The sequence below is a fragment of the Stegostoma tigrinum genome, chromosome 21 (genome assembly GCF_030684315.1).
Source record: "Stegostoma tigrinum isolate sSteTig4 chromosome 21, sSteTig4.hap1, whole genome shotgun sequence".
NCBI lineage: Eukaryota > Metazoa > Chordata > Chondrichthyes > Orectolobiformes > Stegostomatidae > Stegostoma > Stegostoma tigrinum.
The window spans coordinates 25,784,820-25,811,499 of NC_081374.1; the positions used below are offsets into that span (position 1 = coordinate 25,784,820).

At 40.2% G+C, this 26,680-nt stretch overlaps 1 protein-coding gene across 7 annotated transcripts in view; it reads left to right on the forward strand.

Annotated features, from left to right (window-relative positions):
• Positions 1-26,680, forward strand: part of LOC125462633 (chemokine-like protein TAFA-5) — a 386,744-nt gene that overhangs the window by 76,393 nt on the left and 283,671 nt on the right. For all 7 annotated transcript variants that reach the window (XR_009447009.1, XR_007249687.2, XM_048552858.2 and 4 more), the window contains exon 2: positions 26,005-26,154. Coding sequence is in view for 5 of the 7 variants with exons in the window: in XM_048552858.2 (XP_048408815.2) it covers positions 26,005-26,154 (150 nt within the window). In the remaining 2 variants the exon portion in view is untranslated. The remainder of the gene's footprint in view (positions 1-26,004; positions 26,155-26,680) is intronic.

Consider the following 26,680-nt stretch of genomic DNA (forward strand, 5'->3'; position numbering starts at 1 on the left):
CCATGGGGAACCTTATCAAATGCCTTACTGAAGTCCATATACACCACATCCACAGCTCGACCCTCATCAACTTTTCTAGTCACATCCTCAAAAAACTCGATAAGGTTTGTAAGGCATGACCTACCCCTCACAAAGCCGTGTTGATTGTATTTGATCAAGCCATGCTCTTCCAGATGGTCATAAATCTTATCCCTCAGAATCCTTTCTAACACCTTGCAGACGACAGACGTGAGGCTTACCGGTCTATGATTGCCGGGGATTTCCCTATTTCCTTTCTTGAAGAGAGGAATTACATTTGCCTCTCTCCAGTCCTCAGGTACGACTCCAGTGGAGAGCGAGGATGCAAAGATCTTCGCAAGTGGCGAAGCAATTGCATTTCTCACTTCCCAAAGCAGCCGAGGACAAATCTGGTCCGGGCCTGGCAACTTGTCAATCTTAATGTTTGACAAAATTTTCAGCACATCAGCTTCCTCTATCTCTATCCATTCCAGCATGCACAGTTAGCAAGAAACGTGAATGTTGCAGCTACAAAAGCAGAGACTGGGAATTCTCAGACAAATAACTCAGTTCCTGACTGTCAAAAGCCTGTCCGCTGTGAAAAAGACACAAGTCAGGAATGTGATGGAGTACTCTTCACTCACTCTTTCTTTGAGGAAATGACAATGTTGATAGAAAAAGGAAGGGCCGTACATGTCATATAATTGGACTTCAGTAAGGCATTTGATAAGATTCCCTACGGTAGGCTGATGGAGAAGGCGAAGTTGCATTGGGTCCAGGGTGTACTAGCTAGATGGATAGAGGACTGACTGGGCAACAGGAAACACAAAGGTGTAGTGGGAGAGAGTTTCTCAAAATGGAGAACTGTGACCAGTGGTGTTCCACAGGGATCCACGTTGGGATCACTGTTGTTTGTGAAATACATAAATGATCTGGAGGAAGGTATAGATGGCCTGATTAGCAAGTTTGCAGATGACACTAAAATTGGTGGAGTCACAGATAGTGAAGGGGACTGTCGGAGAATGCCAAAAGGATGTGGATGCTTTGGAGAGGGTGCAGAGGAGGTTCACCAGGATGTTGCCTGGTATGGAGGGTGCTAGCTATGAAGAGAGGTTGAGTAGATTAGGATTATTGACATTAGAAAGACGGAAGTTGAGGGGGGACCTGATTAAGGTCTACAAAATCATGAGAGGCAAAGACAGGGTGGAAAGCACGAAGCTTTTACCCCAGAGTGGGGGACTCAGTTACTAGGGGTCATGACTTCAAGGTGAGAGGGGAAACGTTTAAGGGAGATACGCGTGGAAAGTTCTTTGCTTTTGCTCAGAAGGTCCCAGCATAGTAACTCAGTGGCAGCTTCTATACAGACTAGGCACGGCTCAGGGTAGTAAAGCGTTGGGAACATCTGCTGAAAAGGCTGAAGAGCTGAATGATGGGCAACACACCATGTATCTTGCCCCTTTCTGACCTACCCTGGGCTGTTTCCCTTCTGCAATGAGAGACCCAAGCGTTATATGGGAGTTGAAAGTGGGTGACACAGTTGTTCCTTGTGGTGCAAGTGGGGAATTGTCCTGAGCAAGTGAGTAAGCTAAGCAGAGAGCATTTTAGGATTAATGTATCATAGGTTGGCGTGGATGAGTATGAGTGGAGAAAATGTTGTAGGCAATACTGATCTTGGCAGAGCATAGCCTTGGTTGGAGGTGGGTACAGTAGCAGAGAGAGTGAGTGTAAAATAACACAGAAAAGATGATGAACCTTGTCCTAGCGAAGTGGAAATGGACATTGGCCTTTTCGTGCAGTGTTGGTCATTCCTCCAGATTCCTGAGACTTTAACTGCCAGTGGCAATCTCAGATAAATCTGGTGCCCTACCTTATTTCATTTTTGAGGCAGGAGGAAGTTCTGTTCAACACAACCCATCCAGCAGGGCTTCCAGAATCCTGCCCAGAAATCAAGATGTCAGCTTTCCCTTGTCTGCCATGTCTGGGGCAAATGTCTAGAACTTGGCAGGGCAGCACTGAGCTGACTGTGCTTGTCTGGAAGTACGCCTGACTTTTAAATATGGCATGGGCATGACGAATGCTGATGAATTCAGGCATATCTGCTGAGCGGTGAGTTGTTTCAGACCTGGCTCATGTTAACATGGAGTGAAAATCTGACGTGAGAGATGCCATGGGGCAGGACAGGTCCTTCATGATCTGAGTTTGGTGAGATATGACAAAATAACTCGCAAAATGTCATGCTGAAAAGCCTTCCTAAAAACTTCACACACCTTGGATTTAGCCAAAAAAATGTAAGATTCACCCTAATCAGTCACTCTACGTATTTGTGATTCAATGCGCACTGCTAAGCTTTGAGAAGTTTTTTTTTCCACAGCAGTGGTGAATAATAATGATTTAAGAAGCGAAAGCTGGCCAAAGTGCTTTGGATTTTATGGAGCCAGTTTTGACTTGGCTATAGAAAGGTTTGATTCAGCACAATATGACACTTCCTATTGAGTTACCTCACAAATTAGAAAGCCAGCGATTTAAATGAGTAGGTCTGCAGAGTATTGTGGTTATAATAGCACAATTGTGAAATGTGCATGTTCAATAATCTAGACTTTATGATTTAGTGTACTATCCCCTTGGGTAAAATATGAACTGGAATCAATTAAATGCTAACAGTGGTAGTTACAGTTCTGAAGACCGACTTTCTGAAGGCTATTTACAATATTAATATGCCTTTTATATTAAATGGAAGAATAGAGAAGGCATGTAGTTTTAGCGAATACAGGAATGGCTTACTTGGGAATGTAATGATTAATGTGAGCATTTAGTCTGGAATCCAGGCTAAAATGAATAGTTTGTCTAATTATTCACTGCACAAACAGCACAGACACTTCAAGCATGGAGGTGAGCCTGATACATTGTATACAATAATTAAATTCTGGAAAGGGAGCATAAATGTCAGAGATGTTCCCATCTAGTTTACATTTCTTTCACTGCTTGACAATGACATTTAAGGGTCAAAGTCATTTTTCAATACAAGTTATTGCTATTAATTTAGGTAATCACTAGATTTCAGTGTACCATCAATGGAAGTTTGTTGTACTGTTTTCTTCCTATGAGAATGTTTGCCCATAAAAATTGATCTAAAAGTTTGTCACTTATATAATCCATTCCATTAATTAAAAACACAATACTCAAACATGAAATTAATTCATCAGCAAGTCAAAACTTTCCTGCACTCTTGAAAAAGTCAAGAAGTTTGAAATGAGAAGGATTTGGGGCATGATTCAATTCCCAGGGCGAAGAGTTCAAACCAGACCAATTATGTTTCACAGTTGACTGAAAAACGTGCAGATTGAAATGAATGATCACAGTAAAAGGTCTAAACAACGACTGTGTGACTTGTGTCCATCTGTACACTGGCAAAGGAGCTTAACCAATTCATCCCTCACCCCGTCCCTGCACTAACTGCCAAAAGAGAATCCCCCTCGTCCTCACATACCACTCCACCAACTTTCGGATCCAACACATCATCCTCCGACACTTCCACCATCTACAATCTGACCCCTCCACCAAAGACGTTTTTCCACCCCACCCTTGTCTGCCTTCCGGAGAGACCACTGTCTCCATGACTTCCTTGTCTGCTTCACACTCCCCTCCAACCCCACCACACCCGGCGCTTTTCCCTGCACCCGCAGGAAGTGCTAAACCTGCCCTCACACCACCTCCCTCACCCCTATCCCAGGCCCCAAGATGACTTTCCACATCAAGCAGATGTTCACCTGCACATCTGCCAATGTGGTATATTGTATCCACTGTACCCGTTGAGGCCTCCTCTACATTGGGGAAACCAAGCGGAGACTTGGGGACCACTTTGCAGAACACCTCCGCTCAGTTCGCAATAAACAACTGCACCTCCCAATCGCGAACCATTTCAACTCCCCCTCCTATTCCTCAGATGACATGTCCACCCTGGGCCTCCTGCAGTGCCACAATGATGCCACCCAAAGGTTGCAGGAACAGCAACTCATATTTCGCTTGGGAACCCTGGACCCCGATGTATCAATGTGGATTTCACAAGCTTCAAAATCTCCCCTCCCGCTACGGCATCCCAAAACCAGCCTACCTCATCCCCACCTCCCTAACCTGTTCTTCTTCTCACCTGTCCCCTCCTGCTACCAAGCTGCACCCCCATTTGCTACCTACTAACCTCATCCCACGCCCCTTGACCTGTCCGTGCTCCCTGGACTGACCTATCCCGAAATGTCAGCTGTTGTGCTCCTAGGATGCTGCTTGGCTTGCTGTGTTCATCCAGCTCCACACTTTGTTATAAGCAATTGGCAGATGGGAGATACTAATTTAGGGAACTAAACTGACTCACATGTTCACCGACAATGCTGTTCACGGATTTTGTGATCTTTGCCACCTGAATGGCCGCCTTCTGTGCTGCATCCATTCGTTGGTTCTATATTTCAGTTTTGTGGCATTTCAACCACCTGTAGGATTTGAGTGGATCTGCTAGAAGCCAGAGTTGTTGCTCTCTTAGAATAAACTATATGATTAATACCAACGATATTTACAGATAAGAATTTACATTTAAAATTAGATTATATGGTCATGTGCACTTATGTACAGGGATACAGGAGCACACTGAAAAGTGTACAAAGTTACCATTCCAGTTTTAGTGAAAGCAGTGTGGGGCAGGAGGAACACAGCAGGCCAGGCAACATCAGAGGAACAGGAAAGTTGTCATTTCCAGTTGGGACCCTTAGGTCAACTTTCCTGCTCCTCTGGTGCTACCTGGCCTGCTGTGTTCCTCCAGCTCCACACTGTATTATTTCTGATTCGAACATCTGCAGTTCTTACTATCTTGTTCCGGTTTCAGTATTGCTTGCTATTTTTAGTACAGCACCAGTTAACAAAGGATGGATGTCCTACTTATCTGAGAAACAGAACAATTTGGAAGTTTGAATTTATTAGAGAAAACACAAATTTGCAGCTAAAGTTCACTGTAACCACTGTGAAACTACAAACTCATTCAACTTTTATATGTTTATGGTTATTTCAAATTGCCATCAGGGAATTGCAAATATAAATCAAGCAATGGATGTGAAGCTGGAAAACCTAATCTCTGATTATTGTGATTTGGCAAGATCTCTAGTTTGGAAACTGATGCCATGAAGATAAAGCAAAATCTGGCAGGATATGTGCTTTACATACTGCACGAGGCATGTGCAAATAGTATCAGCTTCACTAAGTATAATCATAGTGTAACCAGGTACAAGAAAATATGTAAAACAGTTTGAACTCAATAAAATCAGCTGCTGGAAAGGCCATTTTCTTTAACCTTTCTGATACTGGCAACACAAACAGCCTTCAAACCAATTGGAGCTGCGTGGCTTTAGTGTAAAGAGAGATATTTATTGCGCCTCCCCCTCTCTCCCTATTTATTCCAGTTCCCTCCCCCCATCTCCCTTTTCTGATGAAGGGTCTAGGCCCGAAACGTCAGCTTTTGTGCTCCTGAGATGCTGCTTGGCCTGCTGTGTTCATCCAGCCTCACATTTTATTATCTTGGATTCTCCAGCATCTGCAGTTCCCATTATCTCTGATATTTATTGCTTGGTTTGTATTTGCAATTCCATAATGGCGATTTGAAATAACCATTAACAAAAGTTGAATGAGTTTGTAACTTTTGTGGTAATAGTGAATTGATATTTTCCCTAATTGTTTCTTGGATAAACAAAGGGGGCATGGTGGCTCATTGGTTTAGTGGTTAGCACTGTTGCCTGACAACATCAGAGATATGGGTTCAATTCCACTCTTGGGCAACTGCCTGTGTGGAGTTTGCACATTCTCCCCATGTCGGCAAGGGTTTCCTCCGGGTGCTCCGGTTCCCTCCCACAGTTCAAAGATGTGAGGTTTAGGTGGATTGGCCATGCTAAATTGCCTGTAGTGTTCAAGGATGTGTGGCTTGTTGTGCCAATGAATCCCTACAGGCCCTATGATAAATAGAGTTTGGACTCCTCTGCCTATATAATTCCTTACTTTTTTGTGGGGATTTGTGGAAGGATGAAAAGCATCTTTGTTGCATCTTAAACTGCTTAGCATCCACCTGTTAGTCATGGTAGGAGTCAGCAAAAAGTCCCCGTCATTTAGAATACTGGATCAAAAACACTGGATTTTTAACAACTTTTGAAACAAAAAAAAGGCAGCTGATCTATGCTCTGGAATATGCCATCACAGGGATAGCTGTCTGGAACCATGGTTCAGTTAGAAGTCCTCTTCACACCTCAGCCCTAAAGGAACAATGAACCAGACCTAAGGCAATAGCTTCTGACACCTTGGACTCTTCAGAGGTACCGAGGCATTCAACTTCAATTAATATTAATTCACAGAAAACACCAGAAATTCCATGCAATCGAACTACATTTACACTTACTCTGAACAATCAGGAAATTTATTCAACTCTGATTGAAAGATATTTACACCTATTCTGAGGATCAGGAAGCCAATTCACCTCCAGAAAGGCAACAGTAATACTTTTTTGGTGCCAAGATAAAAGATCTGCAATTTAGTATAATTGCAGGCCCCAATCTTGATGCAGTGCAGAGCTGGAGGTACCTAGCAGGTCAGGCAGCATCAGAGGAGTAGGAGGGATGATGATTCGGGTCCAGACCCTTCATCAGGACTGGGGAGTGGGAAGGAGGTGGGAAATAAATAGAGGAAGAGGGGTGGGACTGGGGTAAGGTAAGAGGGATGGTGGTAGGTGGATGCAGGCAGCGGGTAGCGGGGTTGGTCAGTGGGAAGAATGGGGCCGATAGGTGGGGAAGGAGATGGACAGGTTGTGTCAGATCAAGGAGGCAGGGATCAGACAGAGGGTTAGACATGGTACGAGGCTGGGGACAGGGAGATTTTGAAACTGGTGAAACCTACATTTAGGTCATCAGGTTGTAGGCTTCTGGGGTGAATATGTTGTTCGTCCAGTTTGTGTGTGGCATCCTTGTGGCACTGGATGAGGCCCAGAATGGACATGTCACCAAGGGAGTGGAAGGGGGATGTTAAAATGGTTAGCAACCGGAAGGTGTTGTTGATTTATAACGTACGGAGGGCAGGTGCTCCGCAAATCTCCAAGTCTATGTTTGGTCTCACTGATGTAGAGGATGCTACATTGAGAGCAACAGATACAGTAGACCAGGTTGGAGGATGTCTGACATTGAAATCTTATCTTGGGCGTAAAATGGAGGTGAGAGGGCACGTGTAAGCCCCAATTTCAGCTAGAGGAAGAGAAAGAGGAAAGAGAGGAAAAAGAACTATTTGCCTCAAAAGCTATTTCCTGCAGCCACCATCAGGAGAAGAAATCCTGAGAGCTACCACACCGAGAAAGACTCCTACAGCCATCTCCAACCACCTATGGCTGACCATGAGCTGCAGACCAAAGAACCAATGACCTCTGAGAACCACTGACCATACCAACACCACAAGGCCTCAGACACATCCTGATGTGAAAACCTGCTCACAAAACCCACCAAATGGAAGAAAACCAAAGTACTCATCCAATACATCCTCAACACGTCTTACTGCATAAGCAGACTCAACACAGACTGAAAGCCTGCATGACCAGCTGCAATTCAAAATGGTGACCCAGGCTGCCTGAGCCTTCCGGCAAGTTTACTGAGTACACAAATCGGAACCCCCTACATCATCTTAAATGCAGAAAATTCCCAAGGGAAAATCCATTGTGATAGGCAGAATTAAAATTGTAACACCATGGCAATTGCCACGGAAATGCCTGAAGTTGAGTCACAGGAAGAAGAATAAACTGGCCGTCTGGATTAGATCATTGACCTTCGAACCTTGTTTATGAAACTAGTCCATCTCTGTTGATTGAATTTTGCTATTATGTTTATTAGTATGCAAAGCCTTGACTATTCTCAATGAGAGTAATTTCTCATTCTTGATGATTTCAACCTCCATCTCAACTTATTATGACCTTGTTTATCTGACTTTATTATTCTCTTGTTCTCCAATAATTTCATGCACAATGTAAATTTCCCAAGTTACATTCATGGCCACATCATGAACTTGCTATCTCGTGGTCTTGCTACACACATCAAGTGCAGAGAAGGTCATCTCTGATCACTTCCTTGTATTACTCTTTACTCATGCCCTCTTCTGCATCCCAATCTTGCTTTTTACAGTAAAAAACTCTCACAACTACAATGTATAACTACATTTTCAAAATGTTGATGGTCCAAACATTGGCTTTCTATTTGCTGCATGTTTATGCAGCTATTTATTTGCTGTACTGTAATGTTGTTCCTCTTTGCCATAGCCCTAACAAAATCATCCTTGCTGCTTCAAAAGGATGCTGATTTGAATGAACATAACAGACAACTGTTTTAATCATTTACTTTTGGATCTGCTTGTGAAACATAAAGCACCATTGGACTTTGCTCTTCTCTGCTAAAACTGTTTGGAGAGCATGAAAGTGACACTCAGAACTTATTACCAGCCGATAGTAATTCTGAATAAGTTAGATCTTAGAATGAAATCTGGATTGATAGAAGTTTTACTTTTATTTATATTTACCATACAGGTGAGTCCCTGAACATATTCACAAGGGGCTTCTAATGTACTTTTAGCAAAAGGACATAAATTTTTTGCTACACAAAAGAAAAGAAACAAAAACTGCACTTTACTGTACAGAACAATTAGAATGAGCTAATTACAAGAATCAAAGAAGAAATTGCACCTTTTAGCACAGCAACAGCCTTGTAAGAACTCAAACCTCAGTGAAAGTCAACCCTATCTTCTCAAAATCATTTTATTCAGTAAGCATGCCTTTGATCAATTTCCTTCTTGAGAAATTTCTGTGCATTCACCTGATGCTATTTTGTTTAAGCAAGGTCATTCCCCAACATTCAAACTGAGCGCTCAGCTCACTTATTACATAACATGGGCTGATAGAACCTATGTCTTGAAAAGCCTTGTAAAATATCTTCCTTTATGATACTTCCACAGCCCTCTACTTCTGAAGGTTTCTTTTTTTTTGCTGCATTTTAAACGAGTCAGACTTCTTCTAGCTCTGACTGTGTTTTGATACTGTTGCTAAAACAAAAAGCATCTCTGCTTTTACAGAAACATAGAGGAGTGGGAGTCGGCCATCCGGCCCTTTATCAATGTGATCATGGCTAATCATTCAACTCAATAACCTCCATTGCCATGTGCACCTCATTCCTCTGATCCATTTAGCCCTCAGAGCCATATCTAAGTCGTTGTTAAACATTCAATGTTTTTGCTTCAACCAGTTTCTGTGACAGAGAATTCCACAGGCTTACCACTCTCTGGGTGAAGAAATTTCTCCTCAACTCCATTCCGAATATTCTTAGACTGTGACCCCCGATTCTGAATTCCTCAGTCATTGAGAAATTCCTTCTTGCATTTACCGTATTTAGCCCTGTTAGGATATTATAGATTGCTGAGATCTTCCCTCAGTCTTCTAACCTCTACTGAAAATAGTCCTAACCGATCCAATCTCTCTTCATATCAGTCATCACAGGAGTCAGTCTGCTAAACTTTTGTTGCACTCCCTTCAAAGCCAGAACACCTGTCCTCTGATAAGCAGACCAAACATTCACATAACATTCCAGGCGTGATCTTTCTCTCTCTCTGGATTGTAAAACTCATTTTAACAATTACCTTACCAATTATTTCTTCAGTAGCTTGCTAGTATTCATTTAGCTAAAATCACTGTTTTGGACTCACTGTTCAAAATGAATTTCGAACTTTTAGAGAAAAAAAGACCAGAGCAGAATTTAAAATCTGCAATCTATTTTCCTCCACTTTAGAACCCAAGTTCCCAAATAGCAACAATACATTATGAACATTCATCACACTACAAGTGGGATCAATTTAATCCAAAACTTTTGAGATATGCTAAATCTGCTCAAATATGTATGAGTTTTACAAAATGTAATCAATGGTCATAGCAAAGAGGCGCTCAACTATTTGCAAATAAAACAGTGGCTCCATGAATTTTCTTCACCTTCTAATCTAATAATGGATGAGTTGCAGTGTTAACTAAGAATGTTCTTTCTTAGACACCATCTTATTGTAGCATATGAGCTTATTACTTTGATAAAGTTCTACACTGCTACAAGAATTCAGTTGTCTGGTGTAGAATTTACCTTTATTCACTATTTTGTTTGGCTAAGGTTTTACACTTGTTCAGCCTTTGTGCTGTTGCAGCTCTTTCTGTCCCGTTAACTTGCATCTCACTCTTGATTTTATTTATTTTAACTATCTCTAACAGCTTTATAAATAATCCACCACCTCTGATTTATTCAAAATCTAATCTACAACTTGCACAGCATCAAGGCTCAGGCTTCATTAAACATGTATGATTTGCTCTCTGCGAAAAGTAACAGGTGAAATGGTAATTTTGTGATTAGCCAGATTGCAACTAGTTTATCAGCTCACAACACTTTAGAAACTAAAATGGCTTAATTGTCCAAGTTATTGTGCTTTGAAGACAAATATGCATGAGTTTTACAAAATGTAATCAAGGTCATAACAAAGAGGCGCACAACTATTTGCAAATAAAACAGTGTCACCAGGAATTTTCTTCATTTCTAATCTAATAATGGATGAATTGCATTCTGAAGGTAGCATTGAAAGAAAAGAAAACCAAGTGCAGAACGAAAACCTTGAAAATGGTTTTATACATGTAAACATTCATCTAGTCATTGATACCAACACTTCATTGTTTGACAAATTTGTACATGTAAAAGAGAAACTATTCTGATATCGGCAGCTTTTATGGTGAACTCGTGCTAATACAATGTCAACAATTAAGCAAGAACTTACATGCATTTGTATCTTTAAACTAAACAATATCATGCAGCATGACAAAAGGGCCAATTCTATTATTATAATTCCTCTGTGAATTTGAGATTTAAATAGAAAAATAAGTGGGACAAGCAGACAATGTGCCTTGCTACAGACAATACAGGATGTCAGCATTCTGCAAATGATGTGGAATGACAATCGGAACCATTGCAATGGTTGCTGGGAATTCAAAATCTTGAGTAGATAAATACTTTTTCCTGAAATATTTTAATAAATAAAATTCACAAAATCATGCAAGACTTTGCTAACATAGCTAAGTGATATGATTGGTATATAATAAGGCTTTCCTTCAGATCCTGGCTATACTTACTGTTATTTAATATAAAACAAAGTACTGTTTTTAAAACTGAAAACAACAAATGCTGGACATTACAGCAGGTCACACAGCCACTATGGAGAGAGATCAAGCTAACGTTTCAGCTCTGAAGAGCCATCGGGACTCAATATTAGCTCGCGTCTCTCTCTCTATGGATGCTGTCTGACCCACTGTCATCTCCAGCATTTATTGTTTTCAGTACAGTGCAGTAATTTGCTCCCACTGTATTTAAAAATTTCCTAAGTATGGTATTGTGCATATTATCATAATAGGTAATTCCTTATTCCTCTGTCTGATGTTAATCGTATCATAAATAGCTTGGAACAGGCCAGAACAATGAGTAAAAGAATTTTAACCCATATTAAAGATGAAGAAATTAGTAGTATTTAATCATATTCCACAAAAAGAATCATGCACATCAGTCTTCATTCTTTACAGACACTTTTAATCAACCTGTTCAGACGCATTGTAATATATGTCTAAATTAAGTAGAACTTGAACCTGCAACATCTGGCCTGAAGTTAGAGGCACAACTACTGCACCACAATGCTCTTGTTTCCATTAACACCTGCTACGGTGGAACTTGAACCAGTTTCCTGAGAATTAACCTGGAGTTTTGGAGTATTCGAAAATTACACCATTGCCACCAATAGTCATATAATTGTTTTTATGCATAGCTAGAGGGACATCATACAGTAAGTGTAGAGCAAGGTGAGGGGACAGGCCTCCCATGAACTACTGCATCTGTTAAGGGAAATGAACGCACGCTCCAGTCAGTTAAGCTAACTGCACCGTCCCAGTGCTGTGGAATGGCTGTGTGTGTGTGTGTGTGTGTGTGTGTGTGTGTGTGTGTGTGTGTGTGTGTGTGTGTGTGTGTGTGTGTGCGCACACGCATGGTGGTTGCTACATTCCAAAATTGAGAGTTTGGGGGTGCGTCTGAGTTGCTTGGCAATTGGTTGCAAACATGTTGCCAATTAAGCAGCCTATTTTGTGTCGGGTTTCTTGTACAGTTCGCATTGCATTCATCAGAGACTGTTCAGAATCTCTTAGCAGTGTATCTTGTAACTGAATCTGAAGTTGTTGGGTGGTTGACTTAGCTTTATTCCTTTTTTAATAGGAGGTTTGGCACAACTGAACAGCCTGATTGACCATTTTTAAAGGCTACATGTTTGCTCGACTGGACAAACACAATAGATTCCCTGGCCTTAAGGACATTAGTAATCTATTTAGGTTTTTACAACAGTCCAATCTCTTTAATGCTATTACGGTCAATTTATTCCAGATTCATTTAATTAACAAAATTCAAAGTTGGAAATGACAATGGTGGGATTTGAACTTGAATATCTGAATTATTAATCTGCCCTCTGGAATGCTCAACTAGAAACACAGCCACTGTGTTACCTCATCAATTGAAATACTGACAATTCCATTATCCTGCACTGGGTCACATTAACATTGTAATAAAATGTGAAGCTGGATGAACACAGCAGGCCCAGCAGCATCTCAGGAGCACAAAAGCTGACATTTCAGGCCTAGATCCTTCATCAGAGAGGGGGATGGGGTGAGAGTTCTGGAATAAATAGGGAGAGAGGGGGAGGTGGACCGAAGATGGAGAGAAAAGAAGATGGGTGGAGAGGAGAGTATAGGCGGGGAGGTAGGGCGGGGATAGGTCAGTCCAGGGAAGACGGACAGGTCAAGGAGGTGGGATAGGTTAGTAGGTAGGAGATGGAGGTGCGGCTTGGGGTGGGAGGAAGGGATGGGTGAGAGGAAGAACAGGTTAGGGAGGCAGAGACAGGTTGGACTGGTATTGGGATGCAGTGGGTGGAGGGGAAGAGCTGGGCTGGTTGTGTGGTGCAGTGGGGGGAGGGGACGAACTGGGCTGGTTTTGGGATGCAGTGGGTGGAGGGGAAGAGCTGGGCTGGTTGTGTGGTGCAGTGGGGGGAGGGGACGAACTGGGCTGGTTTTGGGATGCGGTGGGGTAAGGGGAGATTATGAAGCTGGTGAAGTCCACATTGATACCATTGGGCTGCAGGGTTCCCAAGCGGAATATGAGTTGCTGTTCCTGCAACCTTCGGGTGGCATCATTATGGCACTGCAGGAGGCCCATGATGGACATTTCATCTGAAGAATGGGATGGGGAGTGGAAATGGGTTGTGACTGGGAGGTGCAGTTGTTTATTGTGAACTGAGCGGAGGTGTTCTGCAAAGCGGTCCCCAAGCCTCCGCTTGGTTTCCCCAGTGTAGAGGAGGCCACACCGGGTACAGTGGATGCAGTATACCACATTGGCAGATGGGCAGGTGAACCTCTGCTTAATGTGGCAAGTCATCTTGGGGCCTGGGACAGGGGTGAAGGAGGAGGTGTGGGGGCAAGTGTAGCATTTCCTGCGGTTGCAGGGGAACGTGCCGGGTGTGGTGGGGTTGGAGGGCAGTGTGGAGCGAACAAGGGAGTCACGGAGAGAGTGGTCTCTCCGGAAAGCAGACAAGGGTGGGGATGGAAAAATGTCTTGGGTGGTGGGGTCGGATTGTAGATGGCGGAAGTGTCGGAGGATGATGCGTTGTGTCCAGAGGTTGGTGGGGTGGTGTGTGAGAATGAGGGGGATCTTCTTTGGGCGGCTGTGGCGGAGGCAGGGTGTGAGGGATGTGCTGCGGGAAATGCGGGAGACGCAGTCATGGGCATTCTCGACCACTGTGGGGGGAAAGTTGTGGTCCTTAAAGAACTTGGACATCTGGGATGTGCGGGAGTGGAATGCCTCATCGTGGGAGCAGATGCAGTGGAGGCAGAGGAATTGGGAATAGGGGATGGAATTTTTGCAGGAGGGTGGGTGGGAGGAGGTGTATTCTAGAACCCTCAGCCTATCCCCCTCTCTGAAGGGTCTAGGCCCGAAACATCAGCTTTTGTGCTCCTGAGATGCTGCTGCGCCTGCTGCGTTCATCCAGCCTCACATTTTATTATCTTGGATTCTCCAGCATCTGCAGTTCCCATTATCACATTAACATTGTGTTGTATATCCAAGCCCTGTAAGATAGAATCTTTCCCCACATTTAAATGAGCATGGTTTGCAACCATATTTACTTTTACAGGAACATATCTGTTACTTATAGTCATACAAAATGGAAACAGAACCTTCAGTCCAACTTGACTGGAGTCACCAAGTTTCCAAAACCAAAACTGAAATAGATAGAATGCCTACGGTGTGGAAACTGGCCATTTGGTCCATTGAGTCTGCGCCAACTCTCTGAACACCCCCTACCCTATCCCTGTAACTCCATATTTCCCATAGTTAATCCACCTAGCCTGCATATCCTGGACACTAGGACAATTTAGCATGGCCAATCCGCCAAACTTGCACATCTTTGGACTGTGGGAGGAAACCAGACCAGCCGCAAGAAACACACACAGACATGGGGAGAATGTGTGGAACTTGCACAGACAATTGCCCAAGGCTGGAATTGAACCTCTATCACCAGCACTGGGAGGCAGCAGTGCTAACTGTCCCTTATCCCAATTGCCTGTGTTTGGCCCATATCTCTCTTTAAACCTTTCCTATTTAGGTACCTGTCCAAATGTCTTTTTAAATGTTGTAACTGTACCTGCATCTACCATTTCCTCTGGATGGCAAAATGCTCAAATGGAAACATCTGCAAGCCTTAAATTTTTGTAATCATCAGCAATCAAACTGAAATTGTAAACAGGTTATGTTATTGTCCATTCACAAGCTGATTTGTGCGCAATTCAGATCACAATGTAGGACAATATTCAATAGCTATTTGAGAAAATATTTATATCTCTGATCTTTAAAATTACAACTCTGTACGTTGCCAAAAGAGCTCTGACAAAATGTATATAACTTTTTTTATTGCTCCTTACCATTCAGCCATTAGATTACTTTACTTTTCATCTATCTCATTAATTTCCAAATAGATTGATTTGCTTTGTTTCTTGTGTTCACATTTATTATTATTCAGCAGCTGCAGGGACAGTAACCAGTTTCAGTACATTACCATATAATTGATGTGCAGTCATAATCTGTTTATGTATTCATCTTTCCCTAGTTATATACACATTCTCAGATTTCTAGACTCCTCTACGATAAGAAGAAAATTGAAAGTTAAGATCAGAGCTATCTTATCTGATTCATGCGACTGTAGAATTAATGATTAACCTTGCAAAGACTAAATCCATTTGACTCCAGCTTTCTTCTGCCCACATAATTTACAACCTAAGACTTATTTTTTTTCAATACCCATGAAATCTTAGACAACCAGTTTGAACTACCATCTTGTACTGCTATCTGGTTTACTTCTTCATGGCATGTGAGGTCTTATTGTTGATATAGCAACTAGCTGCACTATTGTATAGATGATTGTCATCTGAATGAGTTTTCAATCAGAATAACAAGATTCTAATCAGTTCATCATGATCTGTATGATTTAAATGCAGAATCTTCACATCCTAGGAAGAAGAGTACACTAAGGATAGATGAAATCAAGTCTAATGTAACTTTTATTGCAATTCTTTTACAAACTAGTATTTTTATTATTCCTGAGGTGAAGTCAATTTTAACTCACTTTCAATGGCAGTTAAATGATCAAGTGAGTCATTTTCAACAGCATCTGTGAAGAAAAATCAGCGAACATTTTTGGTCTGGTCACAACTCCTCAGATCCACATCTACAGTTCTTTCTGTTTTTAACTGCTTTATTTTGTAGGATTTATGGAGAATTGTTACAATATAACTTTCTTGAAGATTGTTTCAAAGAAGCTATAATAAGAAGTTAGTTGGTCATGTAATACTTACGGAATTATTTTGTAATGGAAGCATGAAAGTTCATTTCACAATTGAGTATACTTTGCATGATTAATTGCTATATTAACAGCTTTCAGGCATATTGCGTTAAAATATTCATTATTATAATTTATTCTATTAGATTTTCCCAAATTTAGGGTGCTAATTATCTTGGAGTAATTTTATTGCTAATTGTTAATGCTTTTTTCAAAGCAATACATTTACTATTCATTTAGGTCAAGGTTAGGAAAAACACTTCCTGGACAATTGGAGCAATTGACACATTATTCTGTCACTGATGTAGAAATCTGCCCTTGTTGGGATAAATGAGTTTGGGGCAGTGTTGCTGTATCTGGCAATTAAGTGATAATTAGTCTGATAGAGAAAATTCAAGATTCGTTGCTTTTGATCAAACCCAGAGTTTCATTGAAGACAATCAGAACTCTGAAGGAAAGGTCAAACTTGCTTGTGCCCTGCATTTGTTGATGAGACAGTAGATAATAAGGATGTCGAGAGACTTTTAAACTAAATACTGCGGGCAAGAATTCAACAGCAGAAGGATGTGCCATACCACAAAGTAAAGATAAGATAACATAGGAAATATGGGATGTGAGGGTCAGAATGGCAGGATATGACAGAAAAGAAAAACTAGAATCCATCAACAATCAAGACTAGATATTAGAACAATAAATTTCAGTACTTAAAGGTTCTCTGCTAATACACATAACATTCATTGCAAAATAAACATATCCTTCTCACACATTGATGTGGATACATAGGATCTCAAAGCCATTGTAATGATGTAGCTGCAAGATGCCAAAGATTGGGTCTTTAAATATTGAGAGGTATTCAAAAGAATAAGAAGATAGGGTAAAAGTGGAGGGATAGCACTGGTAATTAAGAATTGTGTTATTGTAATCATTAGAAATTAATTGACTTGGTTCAGGAGATCAGGATTCAGGAGAATTAGTTTACATTGAAGTAAAGAAAGGAAAGAATCCACTCGTGGGAGTGGTGTACAGAGCCCCTAACAGTAATCTCAAACTGGTGCAAAATATGCAATAAAATTGAATGCTCATGATAAAAGAATGAGTGAGTTTAATCTACATATAAACTGGAAAAATGAGATTTGGCAACTGTAGAATGAATCAGGACTTCATAGAATTGAAAGACTTTCTTCAAGCAGGATTTTCTGGAACTGACCAGACTGCAAGATTATTATACTTGGTATTGTATAGTTTGGTAGAATTAAGTAATAGTATCAAAGTACAAGCATCTCTAGACAGCAGGGGCATAATATGATTGAGTTTTACATCTGAAACAGAAGCTGAAGTTGACCAATCACCCCATGAGCCTGATCAGCCATTTAAAATGATAATGGTTATTCTTTTTATGATTTGAATTCCACTTTCCATCTATCTCTGATTAATGTTTGATTAGCTTGAGTAACAATTTTAAAAAAAGTGCTCCCTGGTTGTGGATCTGAATCTCCTCTGAATCATCCCCAAAGTGTAATTGAGCATAAAAGTAAAAGACTTGGACAGCTAGATGAATAGGAAAGGGTCAAACACAAGCAAATGAGACTAGTTTTGTTTGGGAAACTTGGATGGCATGGATGAGTTGGACTGAAGGGTCTGTTTCCATGCTGTATGGCCCTATGACTCTGTTATGTTTAGCTTATACAGGACATTAGCCAGGTCACATCATAAATACTGTGTTTAGTTTTGGGTGTGGACTTGTTGGGCCGAAGGGCCTGACTCCACACTGTAGGGAATCTAATCTAATCTAAAGATAGAAATGCTTTGGAGGTAATTCAGAGGAGTTTGATATCTTGAAAGAATGGATTATTTCATGAGGACAGTTGGGCAGATTGTGCTTGTTTCTATGAGTGAGTCGAAAAGTACAGGGCAACTTGACTGAAATGTATAAGATCATGAATGGACATGAAAAACTGTATCATTTTGTGGTTAGTCCAGAACTGGGGCGCATATTTTTAACATTAGTATTACCCTGTATTCTACAGAGATGTGCATGAATCCTTTCACTGAATATTATGCAAGTTTGGAACTCAAAGTGGTGAAAGCAGGGGCATTAAATCTGTGTAAAGGTGGAGGCAGATCCTAGTAGATGAGGTACGCAAACATTATCAGGGTAGATGGAAATGTGGAATTTGAAACATAAACAGAACAGTCATGATCTTTTTGAATGGCTTACTGGGCTCAGACTGATTGCTTTACTTCAGTCCCTATTTCAGATGTTCAGAAAGTTAGATGCTGTGCCTCAAGAATCACAACATAATAATTGACCAGTAAATATGTGCTGTATTTGGAAAAATATAATGTATATGTCAAACACACTTTTACGGTACACAAGTTTGATCCACAGATAAGAATGTTCATGGACAATGACTGAGATTTTGTTATTTTTTAAACTGATTTTAGAACTTCTTGTAGAAGCAAATCTGGTGCAAACTATTTCCAGTCCATGAACAATGTTTTCTTCCATGTTCCTCTCATTGTCAAATTGATTACTTGCTATGATATTGAAAATCCTAACTTAAATTGACAATAGTTAATGGGCACAAAATAGTCACTCAGGGTTTGTAAGGGTTCATTTGTAATTCTAAAATTGGCATAGGAAACCTCTGGAATGGAGTGGCCTAAGTTCATGGTGTGAGGTCCCTGACATTCCATGGTGTTCCCATCACTGAATCCCACACTTTCACTACCTAGTTACTTTTGACCAGAAGCTGAAGCATGCTAGACATATAAATACCATGGCTACAAAAGCAGATCACAAACTAGGAGCCCAAACAGCAAATAACTCATCTGATGTCCCAAAGTCTGCCTAACCTTCGGCTAGGAATAAGTCAGGAATCTGATGGAATGCTCCCACCTGCCTGAATGAGTACTCAAGAAGTTTGATAACAGCAAGAACAAAGTAACCCTTTTTTTTGTACCACATCCACAAATATTCATTCTGTCTGGCACCGACACTCACCAGCAGCAGTGTGTGTTATCTGCAGATGCACCAATGGAAACTCACCAAGGTTCCTTAGAAAACACCTTCCAAACCCATAACCACTATCAGCTAGAAGAACAGGGGTAGCAGATACTACTGAGCACCAGCACCTGCAAGTTCTCCCTCAAGCCATTTATTATTCTGACCTGGAAACATATTGCCATACCTTCAGTATTGCTGTTTAAAATCCTTGAATTCCCTTCCCTCAAGCATTGTGGGTGTTCCTACAGCACATGGACTATGGCTTTTCAACAGGCATTCTCTGGAGGGCAATTAGGGAAACAATTGCAGAGAGCAGAAAGAAAAAGAGGGAGCGAATGTTGATCCTTCAGGAACTTAGGATATACTCCAATCACTGGTTGGAGTGGAAACAAGTCAGGACAGAGCAGAGCAGCATTGGAAAGGCATTGAAAGAGGGTGGTATAGTGAATTTGAATGCTTCAGTAAATTGAGAAGGATGAAATGTAATTTACGCAGTTGTGATAATCAGAATGTTGTTTATGAAACAGAACGGGTTGCTCTGCTTATGTTTGAGAGGGAAAGACCTGACGGAAGAGATATATGCATGGCATGCAGGAAAACTCGGCCATAGATTTAGAATTCAAATCAATGCAGCACTTTTATTCTTCAAAAGATTGCGAAATTGAGGCCGTAGCTCTCCTGGACAGAAGAATGGAGGATACTTTTTGAGAATGGGGCAAGTTGAGGAGCGGGAAGCTTTCATAATGAGAAATGCAAGAAGAAGAATGCTCCTTTTATCTGCATTATGTTCCATGTTAATGTTCTTTGTAGTTATTTTTAATGAAATCTTTCAGAAGTAAATTGATTGAAGAGTTACTTTTCCTTGAGAGGAGCAGTTAAGTATTTTCAACTACCCAGTTTGCAGGTGTAGTAATTAAAATGATCTATGACAAAAATCCATGTGTATTTTGGTTTTGGAGATTTCGTAGCTGATGCAAAATTATTTAGGGCAGAATAGAGCCTCACTAAGAATAAGTACAAGTTGACGAATTGGAGACAGGGTAGTGCAGGAATGCATGCTAGCTCATGTGTTTTGGAGCAAGCCATAGTTCCTGAGTTGCTGAAAATGGTTTCATTATTGTGGCTGTATTCCTTTTTAGATTCCAAAAAAGACAAAAATTGGTCTTGTGTCAATTGTTAAACAATCAGGAAGGTCTTGCGTATTAGCTGTGTTTCTCACTTATTTAAAAGTCAACATGGCCAACCTGTAAGGAAAGACTTCTTAAAAGTGTCATTTTTTAAATTTTGCACATCATGTTGTGTTAATAAAGAAAGAAACAAAGGTGATATAACTAGTTAACAGGAAGGTGATGACAAAAGGAGAGAAAGCAGAATTGAAGCTGTGGCTTTAACTCTAGAGCAGCATTTAAAATGTGTACGCAATTGGAAGAATTGAATTTGGATTACATGGATTGCAAAACTGAACAGGTATATGACTATAAATGAGCAAGAGTGCAGACGACATGAAACAATTCAACGTTAAAAGTTGAGGCCTCAGGGTAGTTTGAAATCAGTTTGCAGTTAGTGTGAAGTCAATTTGGGATTATCTGTGAATGTGCCCGTGAGCTTCGGATTTAGTGAATGTTGTGGAAAAGGAGCAGGACCTGTTTGAGAGCCAGAGAATCAGCTGGGGCAGATGTTTGAATTTTGGTACATATTCTGGAATTCAAATTTTCCTTTGCTTTAATCATTTTAGAATAGATATTTTCCTGATACGTAGTCCCATTGGCACCCATAGTCATCTTTGAACAGAGAATCTTATACAGTCTGAATCTTGGATTGAATATTTTCTCAATGGGGAAGGCAACTGTGATGGAGCTACCAGTGTCATCCTTATTACTACTTATTTCCAACTTTGGGCACATTAGATGACTTGAACCTACGTGACTAGATTTAGTAAATGTTTTCTTCTTGATAAGAGTAGTATTAACATAATACTTTCAGTCAAACTGTATCCCCTCTTTGTGTATGTGTTTCAAATGAAGGTTGCATATTGAAGCACACAATTTCAACGCAGTATGCAATTTCTCAGCAACATGTGTGTGCCCCTTGAGTAGCAGCCACCACATTGCATTTTGACTGATGGCCAAGGTACCATGCCTGAAACTGACCCAGCACCCATTTAGTAAGTAAATTATGGGCCTAATACCCATTTTGGCTCCTCTTCACTTTACTTTGAACAGGTGCTTTTAGGAAATTCTGACCAATGTGTAGACATGCTCGCAGTGTTTTAAAAGTCTTTTACATTTTTAGAAAAATGTATGTAGAGCTTGAGTTGCAGAAGGTCTTCTCTTGGTTCAATTTTAAAACCATGGATCACTGACAGCTGTCGCAACCTCATTCAATTGCTATCCTCTTAGGAGGCTTATCCGGGAGACATAAATTGAAAGCGCACTTTTCCTGAAGAGAGAACCTGGGAATGGGACTAAATGATCTAATATGTCTCATGACCAGTCCATTCATTTCCAAGTATTATTGTATTGTATTTTTGTTTCCCAACTGGGAATTGGCTTGAGCTCCCTGCGATGCCTAGCAAATGTTTGCAACTCACTAACCAGATTTAAATTGCTGCAAATTTCTATCCTCTATCATCTAAATTTTTGCTGTTTGTACCTTAAGGTATGTTTGTCATTAATCTTTCTGCTCACCATCCTTTTAAAAGCCTCTTAAAACCCATTTTCTATCTGCCCTAATTTCTGTTTCTATGTCTGGGGTGTCAAGTTTTCATAATATTCCTGTGAAGTGCAATGGATAAAAGAAGATTTTTTGCAGGTGAACAGGTCAATGGAGAGACAAAGTTGGCATTTGACCTTGTGATCTTTCATCTGCATTTGAAAAAAATAGGAAAACAATTACTTTGTTGAAGATGAGTAAACAAATACTTGGAAGATCTGGGAGCCGGCAGAAGATGAGAAGACAGTTTGTGACAAAGTATAGGTAGGGCTCATCCAAAGAGAGTGGTAACATGGCAAATGAAGAAATGATGGGCTCAGAGGAGGTGTGAATGGCAGATTAATGAATTTTCCACCATCCAAGGTAAAAATAAGAAAAACAAGATTGAGACCGACACAGGCAAAGGAAAAGAAATAAAATAGGGGAGGTTGGCCGAAATTACTGTCCGACATTATCAAACACAATGTTGAGTCAAAAGGCTGTGAAGTGTTTAATTGTTAGTTGAGGTCCTGTTCTTTTGAGCTTCTGAGGGTAGAGATATCAATTGGGGGAGGATAGACAATTAAAATGTAGGCAACTGTGAAGTCAGGGATTTCCTCAAATGCCGTCAAATGGACCAAATAAATGCAAGCTATTGTTGCATTGCCAAAAGGAAGGCCAGAATGAAGCTCAAGTGGTGATTATCTGCATTAAAATGAAAGTTTTAGATTAAATGGATTATCACTGGGAGGGACTACAATATCTGAAGGAACACTTCCAATGTATCTGACAGGGGGCATTTAATTGCAGGTAAAACTGTAATTTGGAACACTATATATGCAGCAGTGGAGAAAATAAAGGGAAATAATGAGGGATTAATTTAGTTCCAGGGTAGAGAAATAAATCTGATCAATCATATTTAGAGGATCAATTCTATTTGCCAGAAAACAGTTGCCGTTGGTCACTCATCTTAACTAGAAACATACATAATCCAAATTGGAACAGACAGTACTATTTTCTGATACATCCCCTTTCATTCAAATTTTATCTTTATCTTGTTGCTTCTTCTCTTATGCCTACTACTCCCAATCCCCATCTGCTATTGTCATCTTGCCTGAGGACATTGTTACCAAATTTGAGTTTATTACTTTTGTCTTCAGGCCAGTGCTATTTTTAAGCATACAGTTAACCATTGCTAACCTCCATACCAATATAATCGCCGTGTCAAATATCCAGGATAACTGAAATAACAACACATCCACATATCCGACAGGCATGATGCAAAACATTTGAGGGGTTCTAATGAAAAGGTATACACATGGGAAAACATACCCATGCTATGAATTCTAACCATCCTCACTACTTGGTGATTCAGATTTTCACTGTGCTGTACTCTGAACAATATTTAAAAAAAAGGTCAAATATAATGTGGGTCAGACGAAGTGAAATTCAATTTAATGCACTTTTATAATTTATTTTTAACTTGTATGACTCATCTGGTTTGTGAAGGTTGATTATTTCTGTCAGTTATTGTCCTCTTGATTGGTTAACGTTCTTTAGGGAATAATTTGCATTCCACATGGGTGAACAGGAGCTAGCACATGGGCAGGGATCAATCTGCTGGATGACCTCCTCCTATGCGATGTGCCATCTTCCAGTTGACCTTTTGGGTCAATTTGGGTGGCATACACTATATGTTCAAATCCATTGAATGGCTCTGTGAAGAATGCATGTGGGACTTTCTGATGTGTCCGTGCAGACAATTGTGAAACACTCAGTGCATCCATATGAAATGAATGGTAAGGTTGCTCAAGAGCTGAGGATGCTTCTGAGCACATAACAAGTGACAGCTCAAAAGAAGACCACTGATATTTTCACAATAAAAATAGATTTTTATTCTGGATTTGAGAGAACTGGACTTTGAGCATTTGATTCTATTCAGGCTTTTGTTGGCAAAACTCCTTTTGCTCCAATTAAAAATCAGAGTATAGGAACATTGTTGGATATTCCTATGTCATTATTTTATTTGGAGGTGGAAGAAGTAAATGAAGTGAATGAAGCCAAGCAGGTCTGATTGCAGCGCAAACAATTTAATTTCAATCAAGCAGCTTGTGTAAAGGTTCAGGTATACCAACATTTCTGAGGAAAATTTCTTTCTTTTAGAAAGTAACAATGATGATAGCATCTGCAAGAAGCTATTCCCTTGGTAGACTTTTTGGTTAGCTTTCTGCAGTGATTACACTATTTTTCAAGCATTTGTCACATGGGTGTTGGGCACAGTATAAACCTATTGAGGTGTACACTATTCATGTGGAAATACGCCTTGAGGCCCAAACAACACCATCTTCTTTCTCCCCACTTCCTGCTAAACAGTCACTGAAAAAGAGGACCATCTGTGTCCTTCAGGTATTTTGTATTTTTGTCCAATGTAACATTCTGGATAAAGCTTCCTTATGAGTTAGCTAGACATGTTAAATAACAGTCTTCTGAGAACTACGGCTTAACCAGAATTTTCTTATCTTCCGCTTGGGCATAGTGGCTCAGTGGCAGTGGCAGGGATGTGGGTTCAATTCCAGCCCTGGGAAATTCTGTGTGGAGTTTATACATTCTTCTTGTGTCTGCATGGGCGTGCTCTGGTTTCCTCCCACAGTTCAAAGATATGTAGATGAGATGGATTGGCTATGCTAAAGTGACCAGAGTGTCCAGGGATGTGCAGGCTAGATGGTTAGGCATGGGAAATGCAGGGTTACAAGTGTGGGGAGATTGAGGGTCTGGGTGGGATTGTCTTTGGAGGGTCAATGTGGACTTGATGGGTCAAATAGCCTGCTTCCATATTGTAGGGATTCTATGATTCCAGTGGTGATCTGTCCACAGCCAGAATAAGGGTTAATTATAAATATTTAGTTGGGCTTGTTTCAGGATATTCTTGATTTTTCCACTTCCAAAATCTTATTTATATCTGGCACCAAGTCAAGAAGATGTCTTGGTGTGATGCAACAGCGATGTCAACAAATGGGATCAGTGGTAATCACATTGAAGTCACATCAAGCAAACTGAAAAGTTAAAACCACTGAATTTGTTTACTTTCAATAAAAAATCTAAGATCTGTGAACTGAATTATTAAGTGGATTAAGATAGAAGCTAAAGATAAACTTCTCTTAAATACTTTTTAAAAATATGAAATTTTAAAATCATTGAGGAGAAATTAGACATTTCAAATATAGTTCTTCTAATTTGGTAATTGAGTTCAACAATAATTGTGCACTGAGTTCATTAAAGCTCAGAATTCCCATGACACCAGATTATAGTGACCTGACAAGGGAGCAGCGCTCTGAAAACTTGTGATTTTAAATACACCTGTTGGACTGTAACCTGGTGTCACGTGACTTCTGACGTTTATGCATCCCAGTCCAACACCGGCACCTCTACATCATCATTAAAATTCTGTTATACTTCATTCAACAAGTTGTAATGTATTCAAGGGTTTTACAGTGAGACTACCAGCATTGATTGCAATATTTACAATGCACCCCACAGAGGAACACTGATGGCAACATCTGACTTTCCATGTTATACTGATTTTCTACTGACTCCTAAATTTGCTGTCAGTTTTAATGGAGTATTAGTGAGAATTGATGACAGTTTTACCATCCATGAGTATAATAGCATTTCATACTTCAACAGCAAAACCCAGCATTTCAAGGAATGATATATTCAGGCTAATGATACAATGCCCAGAAAGCCAATTCTCCACAGCCAGCAGCTTCCATGTAAATAGTGTTACACCTGTGCATGTTCCCTGTATGGCACATTTCCTTCAGAATCTTTTCAACTCCTGAACAGCCTTTCTGCTTCTTTTTGTATGTGTATGTATTTATAATGCTAGTAGCCTCCAAACTCCTGTCTTACATCTCCTCTTTGTGTCTATCTGGCTAAACTGCTTCCATATCTCAACTTAATTCCCTTTGGTACAACTTCAAGGGTTGCCAGGTTACATGGACTAGTACAACTTATTACCCAAGGAATTGTCAATTGATCCTGCTACAATGAATACAAATACTTAAAAGATATTATCAAACATTTGGTGTTGAAACAATTACAAACTCATCACATATTTTAAAGTCTCTACAAATTGTTGTCACCACACTGTCTATAATTGGATTCTCAAACGGGAAATTCAAGTTGCAATTTGAGCATTGAATGAATCTAGTTTGTCTTCCTCCAGAGTAATAATTTTTTCCATTTAAATCATGCTACTGGGGAGGAGCTCATGATTAAAACCCCCAACATTGATTCCTATATTGTATGCTCTATTCCAGGTCAACTGGCTGTGGGTACATGTGAAATAGTTACCTTGGACAGAGATAGTAGTCAGCCACGGAGAACAATAGCCAGACAAACAGCACGATGTGCCTGTAGGAGAGGACAGATTGCTGGCACAATGAGAGCCAAGCCAGCCTGTGTGGATGGTAAGTGACAAAGAGGTGGAATGATGGGAAGCTGTTTGAATGATATATATGGTATAGGTGTTTGTAATTACATTGTGAATAAGGTGCTGAAACCGGAATAATTTTATTTGCTGTTAATTAAGTAAAAACTATGAACCAGTTTTAATTAAAAGCTTTTTGGCTTAAGAAAGCACACACATTTTACAAATAACTATGGAATAGCACCTCTAACTTTTGCATGAAACATTTAATTGAAGAACATCAAATAACTCTCTTATCTCCTTAGGTAATTTATTATCTATATCAAGAAAGCGTTTGTCATCTGAAATTGACCTTGTTTGGACTAATTATATAAAACAATCCCTCATACTGAGCATGAAGGTAGAATCTCCCATTGCTTAATCATACAAACTAAGCAGTATCACAGCAGATACCAATAATCAATCCATTAATGTTACCCAAATATAAATATTAGTCTGGGAATATAAAAGGTAGCCATTGAAATGCTTTACATCTCGCACCACCATAACATGTTTCTAATGTAATT